This window comes from Lynx rufus, unplaced genomic scaffold (genome assembly GCF_022079265.1).
Source record: "Lynx rufus isolate CCGP_SWC_20201006 ecotype Redwood Valley unplaced genomic scaffold, mLynRuf1.p SCAF_11, whole genome shotgun sequence".
Lineage (NCBI taxonomy): Eukaryota > Metazoa > Chordata > Mammalia > Carnivora > Felidae > Lynx > Lynx rufus.
This window is the reverse complement of record NW_025814825.1, coordinates 43,156,111-43,177,790: the sequence shown is the minus strand read 5'-3', so window position 1 is coordinate 43,177,790 and position 21,680 is coordinate 43,156,111. Positions and strand designations below refer to the sequence as shown.

The 21,680-nt window shown below is 54.7% G+C and overlaps 1 protein-coding gene across 2 annotated transcripts in view; it reads left to right on the top strand.

Annotated features, from left to right (window-relative positions):
- SH3PXD2A (SH3 and PX domains 2A) overlaps positions 1-21,680 on the top strand; it is a 234,714-nt gene that overhangs the window by 125,134 nt on the left and 87,900 nt on the right. For both annotated transcript variants that reach the window (XM_047072698.1, XM_047072697.1), the window contains exon 5: positions 5,228-5,319. In XM_047072698.1, the coding sequence (XP_046928654.1) occupies positions 5,228-5,319 (92 nt within the window). The remainder of the gene's footprint in view (positions 1-5,227; positions 5,320-21,680) is intronic.

Below are 21,680 nucleotides of genomic sequence, written 5' to 3'. Positions count from 1 at the left end.
GCACCTGGGTGGCTCAGTCAGTTAAGTGTCCAACTCTTGATTTTGACTCAGGTCATGATCTCGGGGTTATGAGATTGATACCTGCATCAGGCTCTACTCTCAGGCGTCAGGCTCCACGCTGAGCTTAAGATGCTCTCCTTCTCTCCCTCTACCCCTCTGCCCTGCTCATACACTCTCTCTCTGAAATTAAAAAAAGAAATCAAAATGATGCTCCTAAAAAGAGGAAAATGTTTGATCCCATGGAAATAGCAGGGCATCCACAGTTGTTTTGCCAAATGCAGAAGTTTGTTTTTTGTCCTTGGGCAGACATTACCCAGAGTGGCAAGCTTCATGGAAGGGGGTCATTGGGTCATTTCAAAGCGGGTCTGAGCTCAGTCTGCCTGGGGCCCCCTCGCATGCCACTGCACTTGAAAAACCAGGCTTGTGGCCGCAGCATCTGGGTGGAGGTCTCAGAGGCACGCAGTGCAGCCACCCTCTCCCTTATCTGAATCCGTGTCTTCTAGAATGATGACATGGTACCAAATGGTGGCCCAGGTCACTGGCTTCCAGAAAATGGTCGGGACAGGCCAGGAGCTGGAGACCTCAGGGCAGTTTAGGACTGGGGAAGGGAGGCACTGGAGGGACGGGCTGGTGGCACACCTGGGTGGCTCTTCAGCACGTCTTCACTGGTCTCCCCCATTCCTAGGCACCCCCTGCCCTTGACTCCTTCCATTGCCTTGTTTCTCCATATCTGCTCTCAGCTAGTTCACGGACCCCCTGGACCACAGGATGGCAAGGTCAAAAAGGGACTGATTTCAGCTCAACCGACATTGGACAGGGGCCTGCATACTCTAAGCAGCCCCACAGGGCACTGCCCCCTCCCTGGGTGCCGAGGGCTGTGAGGTCATACTCATTCCAGCTCTTCCCACCTAACCTGAATCACAGTCCTATTAGAAAGGCTCAGTCAGGGGGCACCTGGGTGGCTCAGTCGGTTAACCGTCCAACTCCGGCTCAGGTCACAATCTCGCAGTTTGTGAGTTCGAGCCCCGTGTCAGGCTCTGTGCTGACAGCTCAGAGCTGGAGCCTACCTCAAATTCTGTTTCCCTCTCTCTCTGTCCCTACTCCCGCTCATGCGTGCTCTCTTTCTCTGTCTCTGTCTCTCTGTCTCTGTCTCTCTCTCTCTCACACACACACACAAAATAAATAAATAAACATTAAAAAAAACTTTAGGGGCACCTGGGTGGCTCAGTCAGTTAAGCATCTGACCTCAGCTCAGGTCATGATCTCACAGTTCATGGGTTTGAGCCCCTCATCAGGCTCTGTGCTGACAGCTTGGAGCCTAGAGCCTGCTTCAGATTCTGTCTCCCTCTCTCTCTCTCTCTCTCTCTCTCTCTCTCTGCCCCTCCTCCACTTGCTCTCTCTCTCTCTCTCTCTCTCTCAAAAATATACATTAAAAAACTTTTTAAAAATTTACAAAAAATTTAAAAAAAAAAGAAAGGCTCAGTCACATAGAATGATAGGTCAGACACCGAATTCACTAATAACGGTGCTGTTTGTAGTGCTGGAGCCACAGACTGTTAGAGATGGAAGAAACTTCAGAATGTCTGTAGCCTGGATTTGTCCCAGCTGTGTTTGATGGGCTGTCAATAGGAATCATTGGAGGACCTGCTCCACGGTCAGAGACCTGTGGGTAGTGCTGGAGGCAGTACTAGACCTGGACGGAGCACAGGCTCTGGACTCAGATGGCCCAATTGAAAATTCTGCTACTTACTGGCTGTGCAGCCTTGAGAAATCACTTAACCTCTGTGCTTTAGTTGCTTCTCCTTAAAATTGAAATCATAGTCATACCCATCTCTTAGAGTTAATGTGATGATTACATGAGCCAATCCTTCAGCATGCCATGATTATCAGTAAATGCTGATCTGAACAAAGCTCTACAGGTTTCTTCCCTGCAGGACTTCTCAGAGCCTTTGCTATACTAATGAACATGGTGATCTCTAAGACCAAGGTGGGCCATCTACAAGGCACGATTTCACTTGTACCCACAGAATCACTCTACCTCACCCAACAGGTTTTCCTTGAGATAGTTTGAGATTCCAGAGTTAGTCTGCTTTATCCTAGAAGAAATGACAACCAGAGAGGTGAGGTGAGCTGCCCAAGGTCATGGGCAAGTATATAAGGGAGGATTGGAATGCGAATTGAGGTCTCCTGACTCCCATTCCAGTGTTGTTTCTAGTATGCATCACTCCATTCATCTAGAGAACATAGCAGCAAAGACAACAGTACAACAACTAAAATTTACGGAGTGTTTACTCAGTGCCAGGCACTGTGCTAGGCTCCTCCTAGTCACAATCTCACCTAGCCTCCTAACAAATAGGTGCCATGTCATACCCATTGTGCTGAGCTCAGAGAGGCCAGTAACGCATTCAGCACCACACAGCCCATGAATGGTAGAGCCAGGACTCAAACCCATGTCTGGGTGGCCCTGAGGCCCTGACTTAACCACCCATAGCATAAATCCTGAATGCCCAATGGCATTGGCATTTCAATGCCCTTGAAAATACCCATGTATGGCCCCCACCTGCTCCTCTCAGAATGGCTGGATTTGGGGGTTTCCCGGCTCTGGCAGTGATTGGCAGCCCAGGCCTCGGGGGCCAGACTGCTCAGCACCTAGCTCTCTTGCCAGATAATTTTGGCAGATCTGGGCTTGGCGGCAGGGCTGATGAAAGCTGGGCTGAGCTGGGAGCCTCTTGTCTGCCTGCAATCAGGATGAGCCCTCCATGCGGCTCCCTTCGGGGCTCTCTGTTCAGTCAAGATGCCACGGTGGTTCGACCAAAAGGCCTCTTTGTCTGAAGCCCTCACGGCCCACACGTCCTCTGGCCCCGGAATGCCGGTCTCTGTCGGCATGAAGAGCCCCTGTGTTCGCTGCTGGGGCGGCGCGAGCCGTGGCTGGCCAGGGGCTGCACCGGGGGCGGGTGGCAGCGTGCTGAGCTGGGAGGGTGCTGGCGCTCCGGGCCTGCTGGAAGCCAGCCCTGGCTCCCTTCCCTCTTCCTTTCAGGGAGGTCACCCTGGCAGTGAGCGTGCACACAGCCTGGGTCCCTGGTAATGATTTCCCTCCTGCCCAGCCCAGCCCTTAAGTTCTCCTGCCAGGAGCCCTTGCCGTGCACAGGCCTGATCCCCCCCGCCCCGTCTCTTTCTGTCTGTCTCTCCGTATCAGTCTCCCTGTGTCTCTGTATGTCTGTCTCTCCATCTGTCTCTGTCTCTTTGTCTCTCTCCCTGCATCTCTCTGTCTCTGTCTCTCTTTTTCTTTCTCTCGCCTTCCTCAGTTTATCTTTTCCCTTTCCCTCTACCCTTCCTGGGGGAGAAAACAGCACATGCCACGTATTTGAAATGAAAACCTGAACACTTTGGGGCAACTTGCACTGATTCTACCTCCTGAGCACAGGGCTTCATTCTGCACTTTAGCAGAATAGTCTCAGTGTCCCCGTCATAAACAAAGGCAGTGATGTCCACCTCCGGAACAAAATGGAGTGACACCTCGTCAGACATGCTCTTGCAAGGGCAGAAGCTGTGTCTGGCTCATCCCTGTGACACCGGACACAGCCCCATGTCAGGCACGCACTGAAAGGCCCTCCCTGTTTGTTGGATAATTGGAGTCAAGGGACTTAGGACGGTGCCTGAAGCATCACAGTTGCCCATTACATGTTAATTTCCCTTCTTTCCTATTTCCTGGCTGCTCATGGGCGTGTGATCTGTTAGAGACCCTTGGAAAGCCCTGGCCTCTAGAAAGAACAGCTGTGAGTTGCAGAGTGTTACAGTCAGGTCTTGTCTCATCTTGCCCAGGTGTGGATATGATATCAAAAAGGGCCGTCATGCTGGGATGCCTACTGCTCGATGCCACACTTGAATGCTTTGCAATAACACCATCCCAAGTTTTCTTCTCGCTTCTCCTGGCTCTATCCCAGAGTTCCCTTGGCCCTGTCCCTCAGCCCTGCCTTGGGAGCAACCTCTCCCATCTGTTTGTGCTAAAGAATCGTTCCAGTGTCTTCTCTGCATACTGAATCGAGTAGCCAGGAGCAGGGCTTCACCTGTCTCATGCTTCCCCGCGGCCTCCACGTTGGACTGGGGCAGGTCAGGGGTCCCGGGTGCCCCAGGCTGCAAGGTACGCAGTATGTGCTGGTCTGGTGTGCAACGGGAACTCTGATCACCTCTGACTGTGACTCCTCACTTTCCAGCAGCAGACTCTCAGCCCTGTTGGGGTGACAGGCTCACAGCTGGTGCATGCCCCTACCTGGACACTTACCCCTGTGCGGTGGCTGCCTTCTCCTCTCTGCCTGTCCAAATACTGCACATACCTCTTCGCTAGCTCATGGCCACTCTTCTAAGAAGCCTTTCCAACCCCTTCAGCTCATACCACTCTGCCAGGCATCCTAAACAAAGCCCTGCTGGACCAGACTGGTGGTCCCTCTCCCCTCGTTTAGTGCGCTCAGGCCCCACGGAGCCACTATGCTTGGTCTCACCACCCTCACTTGACCAGTTAATTCTTACCCATCCTTCAGAACTCAGCTTCAGAGTCTTTCCTGAAACCGCCCCCCCCCTCCTCTCTGCTAATCTTCCTGGGTCCTATCAGATTCTGTCATAGCACCCTGTTGTGCTTGGTAGAATTATCCGCTTGTCATGAAATAATTAATTGTGCAGTCAGTATTTAGGGGCTGTGACTAGCAGCTGTGTCCAGAATGTGACTGGTGGGAGAGGAGGCTGGTAGAATAAGCCCTTGGGTTGTCAGGCTAAGTATCTTGGACTGACTCTCTGGGCAGGAAGGAATCCTTTCAGGGTTCGTGCCAAATGACTGGCTCCCGAGGGCTCCGAGACCTAGGGCTCAATGGTCATTGTGATTTGCTTGGTTGGCTGGTTGTTTAGTTGGTGAACTGGCTAGTTGAATGGTTGGTTGGTCGAATTGTTGACTGGATGGTTGATAGATTAATTGGGGTTGGCTGATTATTTTTATTAGTTGACTAGTTGGTTAGTGGATTAACTGGCTGGTTGGCTAGTTGATGGGATGGATGAAGAGTTGTCTCATGTTAGCTGATTAGTTCAGTCGCTGATGAGTCGTCTGGTTGGGTGGCTGGCTGCATGACGGTGTCTTCCACGGCACAGGCCTGGAGCCTGTGCCGTCACCATCAGACTGAATTGACCCTGCTTTTGACTTTCATCAGGCCTAATGCCCTTTCTTCCTATCTTTCCACAGGCACTTGTCCGACTGCCTCCCCACATTTCACAGTGTGATGAAGTCTTTCGGTTCTTTGAGGCCCGACCAGAGGATGTCAACCCCCCAAAAGAGTAAGTGGTAGCTCAGTCATCTCCTGTGTGCTTTGAGGTGTGGGCTAAAGCTGAGGGCAGGCTGGAGAGGCTCAGGATGTGGGCACACAAGGAAAGGGGGAGCTGGCAAGGCCAACCAGTCCGGGGAGAGATGGGCCAAAGGTATGAAGACCATTGATCCCTGTTGCCCAAGCTTGCTCCTCGTTTCCCTTCACCCCAGAGCTGACAAGTGGGGCTGTCTCTGCATTTGGGGAGCAGGTTTTCCTGCAAACTCTAGCTCACAGGTTACTGTAAGGAACAGATGAGATCAAAGAAAATATAATGGACCCTCTGTTCAGATGCCCAGGGTTAGCAGTCATTGCTCTTAATTATTGATGCTCCCAAGCTCCCAAATGAAATGTAGGCCTTCAGAGGGGGCGGGGGGAGGCATGTGCTGCCCAGGCTGAAAACTCACCCGCTGAATAACTCTTGGGCTAGTTTGTGATAGACATTAGTAGTCACGTTTACAGAGAAGGAAACTGAGGCCCAGTGAGGTTAGGTGATTCTCCCAAAGTCACACAGCTGGTTGCAGATGTGACAGGCAGGAGGCTTGAGCCCAACTCTTGGATTCCTAGTGGCCCAGTGCTGGCTGGTATTTCCATATTTAGAGAGGAATGGGGAACCAAGCAGATCTCCCTCTCTTCTCTCTGGAATCAGGTTGCTCTGGGTCTGGTGTTTAAGATGACCCACCCAGTCATGCTAGCTTCTCACATACATGACCAGACTCCATTGTGACGGCCACGCTCTCTTGCTCAGAACAGATCCTCACCAGAGTAGGTTCTCAGTAGAGAGAGAAATCTGGTTTCTGCCCAGGAGCAGATGAGCAGAAGAGGGCAAGCAGGGAAAATACTGGCCAGGGGAGAGGGTGGGGAGAGGACCAAAGGGGATGTTTAGAGATCCCTTCGTTCAATAGCTCTTTTCCCCTAAAATCTTAAAGTACCAGGATGAGTGGCAGAGAGGCAGATGGGGTGGGTACAACAGAGGGAAAGGAAAGAAAGGTATGGAGGAATGATCTGGGACAGGTGGGAAGAGGCAGGAGGCCATCTGGTGATGGGGAGGGGAAGCCTGAAGACAGGGGTGTGTGTCACATGGCTCCAGGGGCACTACTTACTGCATTTTCTGTGAGTGGCACCCATGGAGGTTGTAAAGTGCACAGCCTGCACACCCACACATGGCAGTCTTGCCTAAAGGGGCCCTTCTCTTTTCAGTCATACTATAAGACCAAGAGCCTAAAATGGCCTAGGCCCTTTTGGGGGCGAAAAAGCCACCCAGCCCAGAGGCTTGGCCCAACAGAAGCCACCTTCCTGATGGCTGCCGTGGGCTTAAGAAACAAGCAAATGCTACAATCCATCAGAAACTCATCGGTGACTTGTTCACAGGGTAGACTGGTTGAAAGCCAAAGGGAATAGGATGTACAGTGTTGACTTCACACCCCAACTCTGCTGCTTCCTAGCCACACAACTGCAAGGCAGCTCACTCATATGGCTTCCCCAAGCCCCATTTTTCTCATCAGTAAAATTCAGATGACATGAGGGCTGGGCAAGAGCTTTGTAAATGACAAAATGAGACAGAAATGTGTGTTCTCACCAGAGGGAGAAGCATCGCTCTCACCATACCTACTATATGTCGGGCTCATAAGGGTTTATATATTCTCATCCCTACATTACAGATAAGGAAACAGAGACTCACAGCAGGAGCCTGAACTTGAACCCAGGTTTTTCTGGTTCAAACAGAGGCCTGTACTCTTTACACCCTTCCCACCTGCCTCCTTGGTTTAGAAGGGGTCAGGGGGACCATGGTCCTGACGCCTCTCAGTGCTCCTCTCTGTCCTCCCCTCTCTGTGCTCCTGCCCCAGCCCTCCTCACTCTCCCAGGACAGGAAGTCTCCTGAGGCGCCAGCAGTGTCCCTGGTCTATCTGGCCCTGCTGCTCCCCTGCTGTGATGGTCTCACAGAGTCTCTCCTTCCTTTTCTGTTCTCTGTCCTTCCATGGGGAGAGAAGAGATGCCCCTCCCTAGGTGGTTGTCATTGGAGACACATGTGATTGTGTGCCCACAGGAGGGCAGAGGGATCGTTGCTGGTGGGTGAAGTAGCAGTTGCATCGCCACAAAATCGCTGAGCCTGCCTTTCGTTCGTACTCCTAAGCCCATTCTCTGCCAGTCAGCTAAATAAATTGGTCCTGTTTCACCTCTCCATGGCAATAGTGCCCATCTCCAGAAAGCCCTCAAGGAAACTGGGCTTGGGGAGACAGTTGTGCATTGGGGGGGCAGTGGGCACGGCTTTGCAGAGCCAGGCTCTGGGGTCAGAGCCTGCTACTCAGGGTTCTATGATCTCCGGCCATTTGCTCGACCTCTCTGTATTTCTGTTTTCCCATCTCCAAAGCACGACGTAGAACTCATGGGACGGTGAAGAGGGCCTAGAGGGAGACCAAGTGTAGGAAGATAACCTGGTCAGTGCTATTGGCTCGTAGGAAGTATTCAACAGTTTTATCCATGGAAGGTTGTAGAACAGAATGGAATGTGGTTCAGTGCACACTCCACCTTACAGATCACAGCCTGGCTTTTGCAGGAAGGGGTCATAAAGCATTTGCCTCCGAGTCACTATGGCAGTGGGGTCATCGGCCTCTTTCTCCAGGTGGTGCTAGTCACCTGGGCTGGTTCACAGCCGGTCTGGCAAGAGATGGCCTGGAAGCCGTCCCATGTGAGACAGACCTGAGGCTCAGGAAGCAGGGTCAGCTATGGACAGACAGTTCTGAAGGGCTTCTCCTCCCCGGTCCCGCTCGGCCTCCAGGACCTGCCAAGAGACTCATGTTCCAGTCCACTCTGTGCTCGCCGTAAGAGCCCAGACCTATAGGTGACCCTGGCCTGACAGGCTGACGATTTATCAGCCAAGTGCCTGCACCCCCCTCTCTGAGAGCTGCCTGCACCTTCCCAGACCGCAGTCCACCTCCCCCGCCGTCCTGAAACATAAACACAGGATCAAGTAACAGTGTATTTTGACTCAGGGGCGACTGTAGAGTGGCTTATCAAATTATCAAAGCCTGTGGATTTAATTGGAATTTTGCAGATAACCCCCTGCCTCTTTCAAGTGTGCTGCCTCAGGGGCCCTCGAGCGTTCACAGGGCCTGGAGTGGAGTGACTGTGTCCCTTTTCCATCTTGCTGGAAAGGCAAGGCTGCGGCAACCCAGCCTTGATGGGGGAGGTGGAGCAGAGGCCTGAGCCCCTGGGCTCTGATCCCCAGCCGCTCACTGGCTTCTCTGGGCGAGAGAAGGGTCCTTCCCCAAACTGCTAGACCACCAGCCCCGCACAGAAAGGATGTTCCCTCTAGACACTTTAGGTGAGCCCGACACAGAGTGGCCAAAGCGGTGTCATGTCTTCATGCGGCCACTCCAGGAGGGCAGCTCTTGTCCTTCCTCCTCCTGTGAACACTGACATGCACTACTGCCTTGTCGGCCCCAAACCCCAGCGTTATTCTAGAGTCATCTCTTCCCGTCACACCCCTCCATCCACGTAGCGCATCAGGCGGGCACTGCCTTTGGAGTGTTTCCAGACTCTGACTACATCTCCCCGTCTTCCTGCTGCCACCTGGAACCGCACTGTCGCCGTTCCTCACGCGGATCCTGCCTCCTGCCCAGCCTCCCTGCTTCTGTCCTTGCTCTCGATGGTCCCTATTCAACATCGCAGAAGGAGTGATGCATCAGACCATGCTGCTCCTCTGCTCCACATTCTGTTCCCTCACTGCAGTTACGGTCGCTCCCTCTCACGGGGATGTCAGTTCCGGGAGACTCGGAACTTGTACCTGTTCTCTTCATGCCGCATCCCCAGCGCCCAGAGCAGGTGCTCAGAAAATGCCCGCCAAAGGCAAGAGCCATCATCCAGACTTCATTATGTAGTCTTACACCGGAGATCGACTGCGACGTGATTTTACAGAGATCTAGGCCCGGAGAGGTGAAGTAGCTTACCGAGGGTCACCCAGCTGGCAAGCAGCAGGGCCAGGATTCAAACCCCAGGCAGGCTGGCTCCAGGCTGACACGTTTAACCGTGGCCCTAACCCGTCACTCGGCTCATGGCTCCTAAGGTTTGCCACCTCCTCAGCAGCGCCCCCTCCTGGTCCCTTCCCAGCCAGGGCAGGTGGAGACGGGCCTTGGCCCCTTGAACAATTATTTTCTTTCCAAGGATGATGTGTTCTTGGAAAGCCAGCAGTTGAATCGGAACGCGCACGCACACACACACACACACACACACACGCGCGTGTGTGTGTGTGTGTGTGTGTGCGCGCGCGTACATGTGCACATAGACATGTGTATGCATGTGTGTCTTGATGGTGGGGCCAAAAGGAAAAGGAAGACATTAGCCTGATTGGTCACTTCGTCTGTACTCTGCATATTGTCTCATTTAAATCTCAGGCCACCCCTGAAGTCAGTACTATTATCCCTATTTAGCAGATATGGAAACAAAGGCCCTAGCTGTACATGGCATGCCCCAGGCCACATAGCTGAGAGGCAGGGGAGGCAGGCCTCGAACAGGTGTGCCTGGGAATGGGAGGCACCCATCCTGTCACCCCCGCCCCACCAGTGGAGGGAGCTGAGCATATCTCCCCCCAGCCCATGGCCCCAGGGTAGGAGTGGGCAGGAGTGGGCAGGAGTGGGCAGGAGTGGGCAGGAGTGGGCAAGAGAAGCTAGTGATGATGTTTCTTAGGCTCTTCTCTGTGGATTCTAGAGCTGTGTGGCCGGCTTGGGGTAGGGACAGCCTTAGTCACCAAATACTAAAGGAGGCAGAGAAAGACACACCCCTGGAGCTCAAGGGCATTCAATGCAGGACGAATTCCAATTCCGGGTGGTCCTGAGCCTTAACTCTGACAACCAGTTGAGCCTGGCCTCCTGGAAGCTGTGCCTGGCACCCCTGCAGTGCCTGAGGTGATCCCTGGCTGTGCACGTGGCCTGCCCGGGCAGGCCTGGAGCCACACATGCTCTTCACAGACCTGCTGTGTGAGGACTGACGCCCTGCTGGGCTGGGGGGCCAGGTGTCGCCTGGCCTGGCTTCCACAGGCACAGGAGGCCCCCAAGCAGTGGGGTCCCCGTGCTCTGATTCCCCTGTGGTGTCAGCGATGGCAAAGGGCAGCTAAGGCAGGCCTAGATGGCTTGGCGGGACTCAGGCCGAGGCAACCACGTGACCCAACAAATGTCTCTTTTTACGAGTTTAAATTTTTATCCAGTTGAAAGAGTGAACCCAAAGGTTCTCAAAGGGACCTCTGCGAGTCCTGTCCGCAGGCCCCTGGGTTGAAGCGCATGCCTGTTGGAAAGGGTCTAGCCGGCAGGAAGAGGTCCGGCCCCGTGAGGCCCCTGCAGAGGCCTGTGACCTGCCTTTCCATCTCTCCAGCCACCTGGCCCACCGGCCCTGCCCTCATTCTTAGGTTCCCGTCACCAGAGAGCAGCCAGGTGTCACCAGCCTCCGAACCCACGCCCCCGCCACCGGGAACATTTCCTGCCCCACCCCACCCCCACCACAGGACTGAGTCCTACTCAGCCTTCACGCTTTCCAGAAAGCCCTACCTGTAGCTCGCATGTGGCTGCCACGGGAGTGGCACTGACCATACCACAGGAGTATGTTCATGGGTCTCTCCTACCACGGGGGCCTCCCATCTGCACGGCCTGGCACCTGGTAAATGCTAAATGAGCCAAAACAAAGTTGAGGCCATTTAACAAAATTATAAATAGAACTGCCCACTGTCACAGAAGCGAGTGAAGAGCACCCTTGACCCCTCTGGAATTACTGGTCTGGGTTCAGAGGCCAGCTCTGCCTGTTGCTTCTCTGTGCCTCAGTTTCCTTGTCTTTCAAGTGGGTATCACAATGGTGCCTAGCCCCAAGGGTTGCTGGGAGGGCAATGCCTTTGCTCACAAAGCGCCTGGACAGGCTGGCACACAGTCAGCCAGAGCTTGCTGTCACTATCACCCACGTAGGGAGGGCACAGCAGCGGGAAGCTGGTCTGTCACTCACGGCCACAGGACAGTGATGCAACCTCCTCGTGCCGCCCAGCTGTGGTTGGCCCTCTGCTCTCCACCCGAGCCCACGGGCAGGGTGAGCATACCTCATGCCACAGGGTGGCTCCCCCGTGTCACAGCGGGGGAAACAGAGGCCAGACTGGGTTGCTGGGCTTCCTACTCGTCCATCTGCTGCCAGCCCGCAGCATGTGGTCAGCAGGGCTCCCCTCCTACATAGCAGCACCCGGGACATGGGGTGGGCCCGCAAAGCAGGCTGAGGGTCTCCCGCTCCCCACTGCCCCCTCTCAGCTCTAGGCCCAGACCTGTCCCTTTAGCTCATTTCTTCCCATGAAACCAGCCAGGATCCTGGTCAAATTCTTGAACTTGCATGGGAGGAGCAGAGCCTTGCTAAACAGGTTTTTGTTCTTCAGCCCCAGGGCCACAGAGCTACCCTCTGTTGTGGCCTGGAACAATGGCCCAATGTTCAGAGGGACCTGGGGTAAGAGGCCGATGGGCCCATGGCCAGATCAGGTCAGAACTGTCCCTGCCCCAGCCTGCCCAGAGCATCAACCTCCATCTGGCCTGGGAGTCCACCCCTGCATGGCTGCCACCTGTCATGGGACAGCCCGGCAGACCAGTGAGAAAGGGAGGCTGTCCCACAAGGAGGTCTGACCCAGGCAGAGTACAGAGATTGGGTCTGGAGTGGGGGCTGACCCAGAGGGCGCTGAGCAGGGGTTCCAGGAACGGAGGACAGGGCAGAGGCAGGCAGATGCTTTGGGGCTGGGGTGGGCAGGAGGGCAGACCCAAGAAAAGGCACTCCTCTGTAGAGTCTCCTGGCCTCCCTTCCCATTTCTATTTTGGAAGGGACAGAGGCCATGGTGGCTGCCCTCCCCTGGGGAAAACAGTCCAGGGGGACAGAAGGGACTTAGCCAGCCCTGCCTCAGGGAGCCAGGAAGAAGACAGAGAGTGTGGGGGTGGTGCAGGCAGGATGCCCCTGAGAATTTGGGGAGGCTCCTCCAGGGTTCCTCTCCCCCTGCCATTCTTGGTCCTCGTTGAACCCCAGGTCAGGCCTGCTCGGGAGGTAGTATCACTGCTTTGCTTGTGTCTGACTCCTGATGTCTTGAATTAGAATCCAGTCTCCCTTGCTGATGGCAGGGTGACCTCAGGTTGATGGCAGAGCCTTCTCTGTAAGTCACACCTACCTGGCCAGGAGCTGAGAATGAAATGAGATGTGTGTGGAGCACGCAGTAGGTGCTCACCCTCTCTCTTCCTCTTCCCTGGGAAGCACAGGAAGGAGCACTGGAGAGAGAGTCCCTGCTGTGCTTTCCCTCCTCAGCATGTACCCACTGAGCACCTACTATGTGCCAGGAACTCATGGGCTGATGGCCTTAAGGCTCAAGGTTGCCACTAGGTCAAAATTTTGAATGGAGTTAAATGAAATCCAGAGACAAACCGTCAGAACACCCAGCTCTCCTTTGGCCTTGAATGAGTCACTTCACATCTTTAAGCCTGTGAAAGTGGCCAACAGTACCCACGTGGCGGTGGGGAGGTTCCAGGGCGCTAATGCGTGCAAGTGCCCCGAGAGCGCCTGACCCAATACAGCTCATTCCTGGGGACGTCCTGTTCTTCCCTTTCTTCCACAAGCCCAGGCCTGGGTGCAGAGTGGCCACTCAGAAGAGGCTCCAGGACTGGAAATGGTCAGCTCTGGGAGTTCTCGCCAGGGTCGGTGCCGATTGTGGGGGGCAGCTGCCCCGGCCACTCGCTGGCTATCGGGAACTCCAAGGTGTCCGTGTTGCTGGCCTTTCCCAGGGCAATGGTGGCCTGGGGATCAGAGTGGAAAGCCCACCCACCTGCCCTGTGCCTTGCGGTCCCAGTTAGGCCCTTGCCATCAGGCCCTGCCAGCACCTATCTGGCCGGGGACGTGGCCCACGCTGTCCCTCCAGCTCCTCTGTCGCTGGCAGCTGCACAAATAGCTTCTTTATACTGACCAGCAACAGGGCCAGCTGGACATAGGGACTGTGGGTCCACTGGCAACTGGGGGTGGGAACGCAGAGAACTTTCTGCAAACAGACTCTGTCCACCCCCTGCCGTGGCCCCCTTTAACCTAGGCAGGTGGCAGAAAGGTGCCCACAGGACGCTGGTTCCAACCCACTTGAAAGGGGCGTCAGCTCTGGGGAACGAGGATTGCCGAGGGCCTGGCTGTCGTGCTGGGTGGGAGGAGGAGGGAGGCCAACCCACACTGCCCAGCTCAGAGCAAAGGCCTGTGCGGGCCACGTCTAGGGAGAGAAGGTTACTCTGTGTTCAGGTCTGGCACAGGGTTTCAGCTCTCAAGCTCAAGCAGGAGCGGAAAAGAGGTGGTGGGAGAGGGAAGGTAGAGGGGTGCAGGGGTGTGTGTGTTTCCCTGAAACCTCAGCCCCAGAAGGATGGTCCCGGTATGCCTAAGGCCCCCGAGGGCCCCTTCCCTTGCTCCCAAGGCCACAGGATGAGCCCCCCACAGAGCCCTGGAGTCCTGCTTTGCAGTTATGTCATGTTCAAAGGTGTCTCGGTTCCCCCTCCTTGTAATTATTACCCTTCCATTGTAACCAGTCTGCTGGTTAGCTACCCTTCCACAGGGAGTCCGTGGCAGAGCTGACCCTCAAACCCAGGTCTTTGGCCTCCTAGACTAGGGCTTCTTCTGTTGACAACAGGCAGGAGGCATTTATCTTTCAAGTGTTTTTGATCATCTTTGTAGTATGAGATGCGGGGCCATGGAAATGGACACAGCTCGGCCCTCCCTGTGGAGAGGTCGTGGTCTGAGGGGGAGACAGCATGGACGGGGCCTGGCTTGCTGCTGTGGGAGGCAGCAGAGTGTGATGCGGAGGAACCCAGTCTCTGGCTAGCACCCTGGCTCCTCCCCGACCTGCTCTGTGGCCTGGAAATTAAACACCAAGACCTCAGTTTCTTCACCTGTAAAACGGGGCTCATAACAGCTGCCAATCCAGTGGAGATGGCAGAAATGAAACCAGTGATTGTATGGGTGCTGGGCCATCCACACCCGTGGGCTATTCCTGTGAGGTGGTCAGGGAAGGAAGGCTCTCTGGAGAGGTGGCATTCAAGCAGAGAGTGAGGCAGGAGCCAGCCACTGAAAGGCAGTGAGAGACCAGGGCGGTCAGGTCAGAGAGATTCCCTGAGACTGGGGCAGTTATAAGGAATTGAGAGGAATCGTCTTCCTGGAGACTGACAGTGTTGACCAGAGCTGGGCCAGAGGAGTTGGGCCTGGTCCAGTGAGTGACCTTGAACAGTCATGAACCCGTTCTACACTTCAGCATCAGGTGAGGGGGAAAATCTGGTTCTCTGGGGTCCCTTCTGGCTCTGACATTCTGTGATCTTACCAGGACCAGCTGGCTATTACAATAGTCCAAGCTTGTAGCCACCTGGGTCTGGAGGCTAGTGGCCGTGGCAATGAAAGTCACAGACACAGTCAGATGTGGAAGAGACAAGCATTCTGCAGGTCATGTGACCCTTCCCTTTCACAAGCCCTGTAGATTGGGGTTCAGGCACCACTTGACTTTGGGTGTCTTAGTTCATGATCTGTGTGTATCTGGCTCCACCTTGTGGCAACATTGGGCATTACAGTTGCCAGCATCATGGCAGAGGGCTGTAAACTCGGTGGATACTGCCCAAAACTGCCAGACTCTTCAGCATGACCTGTCTTATTTAACCATCAGTATAGTCCTGTGAGACTCATGCTTCCTTTTTGCAGATGAGGAAGCTTAGGCTTATATTGGTTAAGTTACCTCTTGGCTAGTAATTGTCCGAGGCTGGATTCAAACCCTTCCAAATTCAGATCTGCATCACAGGGGTGTATGATGGAGAAGCACAAGCACAGGGGCCATGACCAGGATGACTAGCTCCAAATTGCAAGATGGGACACTTTATCTGACCATAGGACTGAATAGTTGAATCAGGACCCCCTGGTTGCTGTGGTCACAGATGGGAGCAGTTGAAGGAACAGCTGAGGGGCACTTTCCATATCTGGGAACTCTTTAAGGGGAATCCAAGCTTCTTGTCAGCCCATATCTTTGAGAAGGTGCAAGGCTCAGGAGCCCCTGGGCCAGTTCAGGGTGCCTTCACTGAGACCCCTCCCCTAGCTCAAGGGTTCCCAGGAGGGCCTTCCTGCTGTGGGATCAGACCTCTGAGTTGCTTCCAGAACCAGACCCACTCACTATGTCTTCTGAAAGGGAAGCCAGGTACTGTCCAGACTGATACCTGACTTTGGTCTTGGGTCCAGCTGTGACCCTAGCACTAGACCAAGCCTTCAGCCTCTTACCCCCTCTGTAACATGTGGCCCATTTGTTACAGGAGGAACCCTGAATTAATGTGAACCCCCTTCCCCTTGCCCCACCCCCAGGACACACAGCCTGAGGTGCTCACTACCTGAGGCCAGGCAGGAGATTTTATTTTCAAACAGCCTTACTAAAATATAATTTACATAAAGCAAAATTCTTTTTAAGTGTACAATGAATCCAGCAATTATTAGTAAATTTACAGAGTGGTGCAGCCATCACCACAATCCAGTTGTAGAGCTTTTGCAGAGCCCTAGAAAGATCCCAGAGGGAGGTTTTTATTTCTTCCCAAACTCTAAGGCTTAGGAGACCCATTAGCATCCTTTCTGTCTTCTCCAGTCTGGAGACTGACTTCTTTCCTCAATCATGCGCTGCTCTGATTTCTAGAGCTTCTGGTACTTCCAACTGCTTTGGCCCTTGCACAAATTGTCCCATAGCCCACAGGCAAGCAGGCAAGGCCTACTTCATCTTCTCGGCGCAGCAAGTGGGTGGGCTGGCCCTTGAGTAGGGGCCGAGGGTGGAGGGGTGAGGGTGCCCACCTTGCACTTTATTCCCATCCCCAGGAAGTACACACACAGTCTGGCCCTGCAGGTCAGCTACACCGTGACTTCAGTGCTTACTTTCCCCAGGGCATGTCGGAAGGCCAGTGGGCACAGGCAACAGACCTAGGGGCTAGCTACAAGATGCCCACCTTCCTGCCAGGGCGAGTACTAGGCAGCCCAGGTGTTTGGCAGAAAGCAATTGACACGTTTTAGCTCATTTAATTTTTGTACCTATCCATGAGACAGGTACAGTTATTTTCTCCAATTTACAGTTAAACCCACTAAGGCAAAGCGAGGTCATGCGACTTGCAAAGCCGATAAGTGGCAGAGATGGCCAGAATCCGGGTAGTCCAGTGGGGGACCTGGCTCTCACCCTCAGTAAAGCTCACTAAGTGTTTAGCATGTTACATGGCACGTGCTCATAATAAATGGGACCTATTATTGCCATCGCCTTTGTTGAGGGGCTGATATGTGCTGAAGGAGAAGCCAGAGGCCTGGAGAACCAGTGCCCACAGAGCACTCACCGCTCAGCTTACAGCTACGTGAGTTGGCAGTTTCTGGAGCCATCAAAGCAGCCCCTACCGCCCTGGCTGCATCTCATTGAGAGGCAGGAGGGGAGGGCTGCCCCCTCTCACCCGGTCCCAGCCTTCAGAGCTCAACATTGCCCAGACATCCTCCAGCCCCGGCTCCGCCCTCACATTGCACTGACGGGTTCTGCTGGGGGGTGGGGTGTTGATTTCCCTAAGGTCACCCAGAGAAACTGGATTCATACCACGTTTTTTGACGTGTTCCTTCTGGCTCTCAGAAACTTTCCCAGCTGATTTCCAGAGCATTCTGAATGCTGGTGCATAGAAGGGCACCTGGAGGCCTGAGCTGAACCTTTATGGAGACTCAGATCAAAGCCAGCCTGATGGACAGGGAGGAGGGGCTGGGCCGTGGTTGGGCCTGATATAATTATGCAGGAGCAGGCTCCTGACTACAGAAAGGTATGCCTGCCAAGCCAGAGAAGTCAAGGTTAATAGCAGGGAGTGCTCTGGCCCCCATCCCATGCAGGAGAGGGCACCTGTGAGCCTGTCTTACTGGTCAGAGCCTCACAGAGACCTGCAGTGCCACAGGCAGCCACCTTGAGAGCCAGAGGACAGAGGACACCGGTCATATCTCTGGGTAAAGTCCCCACTATGTGTTGGTCATGTGCTAGTTCCGGCAGGCTGTGAGGATCTTGGGAGGCAAGTGGGGGGAAACTTTATACGAGAGACAGGGAAAGGCAGGCGTCTCAGTTTAGGATCCTACAGAAGCAGATCTGGGGATGATTTGAGCCCACGCAGTTTATTTGGGAGGTGACACCAGGAGACACCAGTGAAGGGGGTGAAGTAAGGCAGGGGAGGGAAAGCAGCCAAAAGTAGTTCATGGTCAACCAGATGCCCATGGGCCACTGGGGATTCATCCCACAGGAGCTCTGGGAGCTGACCAAAAACTGGTGGTCCCACCCAAGCACCAAGGGCAGGGGTGCTGGGCTTTTATGCACCCGCTGTGGTTTCTTCCTTCCAGCTCTCCTGCTTCCCCCTCACCCCCTCCAGTCCACCTCCAAAGAGCAACCAGAGGGGGCTTTCCAGAGAGCCTGTGTAAGCTAGCGCTGACGTGGCTTTCCACTGTGCTTAGGATGACTTCCAGGAAGGTTCCCGGCGGCCTGGGCCTGGGCAGGCCTGGTTCCCTCCCCATCCCCATCCTTAAGGCCCTAGCCCCGCCCCCCTCATCCCATCTGCTCCTCAGAGTCCCCTAGAATCCTCACCTCCTCAGACCTCCCTTTCTCTCCATCTCAGCAACCTTTCCTTTTCCTTCACAGCTTTTTTTTTTCAAGTTTATTTATTTCGAGATGGGGGAGGGGCGGAGAGAAAGGGAGAAAGAATCCCACGCAGGCCCTACACTGTTAGTGCAGAGCCCGACATGGGGCTCAAACTCACAAACCACGAGATCATGACATGAACTGAAACCAAGAGTCGGACGCTTAACCTACTGATCACCCAGGTGCTCCTTCTTCAGAGCTTTTAACCCAGTTTACCAGTTCGTTTTATCTAATTGTCTACTGCCCTCCCCCGAGGCAGGGGATGAGTTTGTTTTATTCAATGCTGAGACCCCAGGGCCTGGCATGTAATGGGTGCTCAGCATATGCCTGTTGACTGACAGAGGAGCAGCCCTGGGGGGGTCCGGGGCTGAGGCCCTGAGTTTCTGCAACGAGAATGTGGAGACTGGACTGAGGTTGCGCTGGCCCGAGCTCTCAGGAAGGCCTGCATGGGGGCTGCCAGCGCCCTCTGGTCCAGGAGGGCAGGCTGAGAGGTGCACCCTGACTGTCAGTGAGTGCGAGGTGGTCAAGCAAGCCCAATGGAGACGCTCGGGCCGAGAGTGCAGGGGGAGCTTGGAGAGGGAGGGAGACCCTTGCGGGGGGGGGGGTTGTGCAGGGAAGGATGGGGAGCCTGACCTCCACCTGGGGGTGCCTCAGACAGATGGGGAAGGAGAGGACCTGGGCTGATGGAGGCCTGTGAGTACAAGCTCGGAGGCTTTGGAGCAGAAGGGTGGGAAGGCCGATAGACAGGAAGGATGCAAAGATCAAGATCCTGACAGTTCCAGGCACTGGCTTAGGAGTCAGCCAGCACTGGGTTCAGATCTCAGCTCGCTACTGAGCTAGCACCTTAAATAGCTAGCACTCCCTGAGCAATACATCTGCCCTTGTTCTCAGACTCGGGCCCGCAGAGAGACAGGCAAAGGAGGCAGTAAGGCACTGCGGTCCAGCTGGGCAAGGGAGAGACACATCTGAGGCAATAATGCGTCCTGCAGCATAATGCAGGATGTCAGGAAGAGCATGCATTCTCACTGTGAGGGCCCAGTAGTTTCCATGGCAACCCTGGGTGATGTCACAGCCATGGGATGGAGCACAGGACTCCGAGGCCATCCTCACAAACGGAGGAGAAACGCACTGAGTCATCAGGGTGAACTCCCCACATGGAGACTGTTCAAGACATTGGCATTTTATACAAACTAACATGCACACACGCTGACCCACCCGTAATCATGAAGGAAGACCCTCTAAAGGAAGCAGCACTTCCTCCCGGCTTTATGGGAGGGGATTGAGGGCCCCAGGAGGACAGCTCAGGATAATGCTGCAGCTCTCGCCAGCCCCTCAGAAGCAGCCCTGAGCCTGGTTGCCAGCGGTCAGGACGTGCATTTGTTTGGCAAACATCTGCTGTGCCTCGCCCTGTGTGAGGCCTGGGGAGATGCGGCCCCCATCCCGGGCTCAGAGTGGAGGGGAGGAAACAGGAAAGACATCATAGTAATGCGAGAGCTGCAGAGGAAAAGAGGGTGCCACACCAGGTTCTGGGGGTGTCAGAAGTGGCATTAGGCTGGGAGGTGGGGACGGGAAGGAGAGAAAGTCAGAGGGAAGCAGAGCCCAGGACAGCCATGAGGCCTCGTCACTGCTCCCAGAATTCATGGCCACTCTGCTGAGAGAAACAGCCCCTCTGGAGACTGTAAAACCTGCCCATGCATGAGGCCGGGCTGTCCTCGGGCCGCACACCTGGCCATGGGCCCGCTCACTTAGCGGCACAGCCTCCAGGAAGCAGCTCGGGGCGCTCTGCACAGGCCGCTACAGTCAGGAGCCACTGTGCCTCTCTGAGCGGGTGATCGGGGACACAGCACCACATGTCGCAGCCAAGTTTCCTCTTCCTCGAGGCTGTGCTCACACCAGAGCTGAAGTTGTGACCTTCCCAAGGAAGTGTCCACAAGTCGATGGTGTCGTTTTGGTATTTCTGGCCCTGAGGCTTTGCCTTCACCTTACCTTTCTCTTTCCTGCCTACTCCTAATTTAGCTCATCTGGATTTTACAGGTGTCCTTATCAGCCACAAGGTGGCAAATGATTTGAGCACTACCTAAGACAGCTTGGGCTCACTGGCTGTGTGACTTTGGGCAGGTTACATGCCCTCTCTGGTCCTCTAGTTCTCTTCTGTAACATGGAGAAAATAAGAGAACCTACACATAGGAATGTTCTGAGGATAAAATGAGCTGTTATGCATCAAGGGCTTAGTTTCGTACCTGGTATAGGGTAATGCTTGAAAAAGTACTATTCTCATCAATTATAGTATAATAATAATAATAATGGCAATAATAGCAGTATCCCATCCCCTCCCCCCCAAGCCCGCTACACACACACTCATCTTTGAGAAAGAAGGACTCACTCAGGGTGGGAGGGCTCTTCAGTGGTGACTCCTACCAAGGCCTGGCCAGCCCCCTCCCTCATTCGCTCCATTTCCCGCCATGCTTTGGGGTAACCAAGGATTTATGCCTGCTCCAAGACCACAGAGGACTTCCGGCAGCAGAGGCTCAGGCTATTATCCAGCAAAGGATGAAGGTGGTGGCCCAGGGCTGGCCCACTGGGATCTGTAATGGGTGTTCTGGAGAGCAGTGAATTCACTGGTTGGAGCTGGGCTGACTCAGAGGAGAGAGGAGGTTCAATGCTGGAAGGAAAGCTGGGGAAGGAAGCTGGCATCCAGGCCTCTGGGCTTGCCCCTCCCGCGGCTTGTCTGCGGCCTGGGCTGGAGGTCTCTTGGCAGTTCAGGGGTGCCTGGGTGGCTGAGGCAGTTAAGCGTCCGACTTTGGCTCAGGTCATGATCTTACAGTGTGTGGATTCAAGTCCCATGTCAGGCTCTGTGCTGACAGCTCAGAGCCAGGAGTCTGCTTCGGATTCTGTGTGTGTGTGTGTGTGTGTGTGTGTGTGTGTGTGTGTGTGTGTGTATGTCTCTCTCTGTCCCTCCTCTGCTCACACTCTGTCTCTGTCTTTCAAAAATAAACAAACATTAAAAAAGAAAAAAAAACAGAACAGCCCAGTCCAATACCTTGACTTTTTCAGTCAAGGAAACCATGGCACAGAGAAGAGCTGCCATCCCCCAGATCATGCTGCTGGTTCAGATACTGAGCCTGAAACCCAAGTCTTGTGACCACTCCCCACCCCCCCCACCCCCCCGCAGCCACTGGGCGGCCCGGTTTGATGTCTTTCGAGACTCCTGGGTAGACCCTCTCTCTCACATGCTGCCCAGGGAGGCAGTAGTTTAGGAAGTGCCCTCGGGAAGCCCCCAGCCTGCCCTGGGCCCAGGCTGGCCTGGAGCATCCCAGGTCTCCTGGGCACAGAGCCCTTCTGTCCTGCGTCCCCAGTGCCTGCTGCTCAGTGTGTGGCGGCCGCCCGCCCCTTCGTGGAGCACCACCACTTGGTGCAGCAGTGAGGGCCAAGGGGCCTGGGCGGCCTGGCAGCCTGGGATTCCCGAGGAAAAGGAAGTGTAACAGTCATGCACGTGGTGAAGGGTCTCAGACCACTCAGCTCTGCCACCCAGCAGCCACAGGGTCTTGGCAAAGTGGCTTCACCCCTCTGAACCTGGGTTTCTTGTCTCTAAACAGGCACCTCCAGCCTTGGCCCACCCCACTAGGGCCATCCAGGCCAGTCTCCCCATGTCCTTA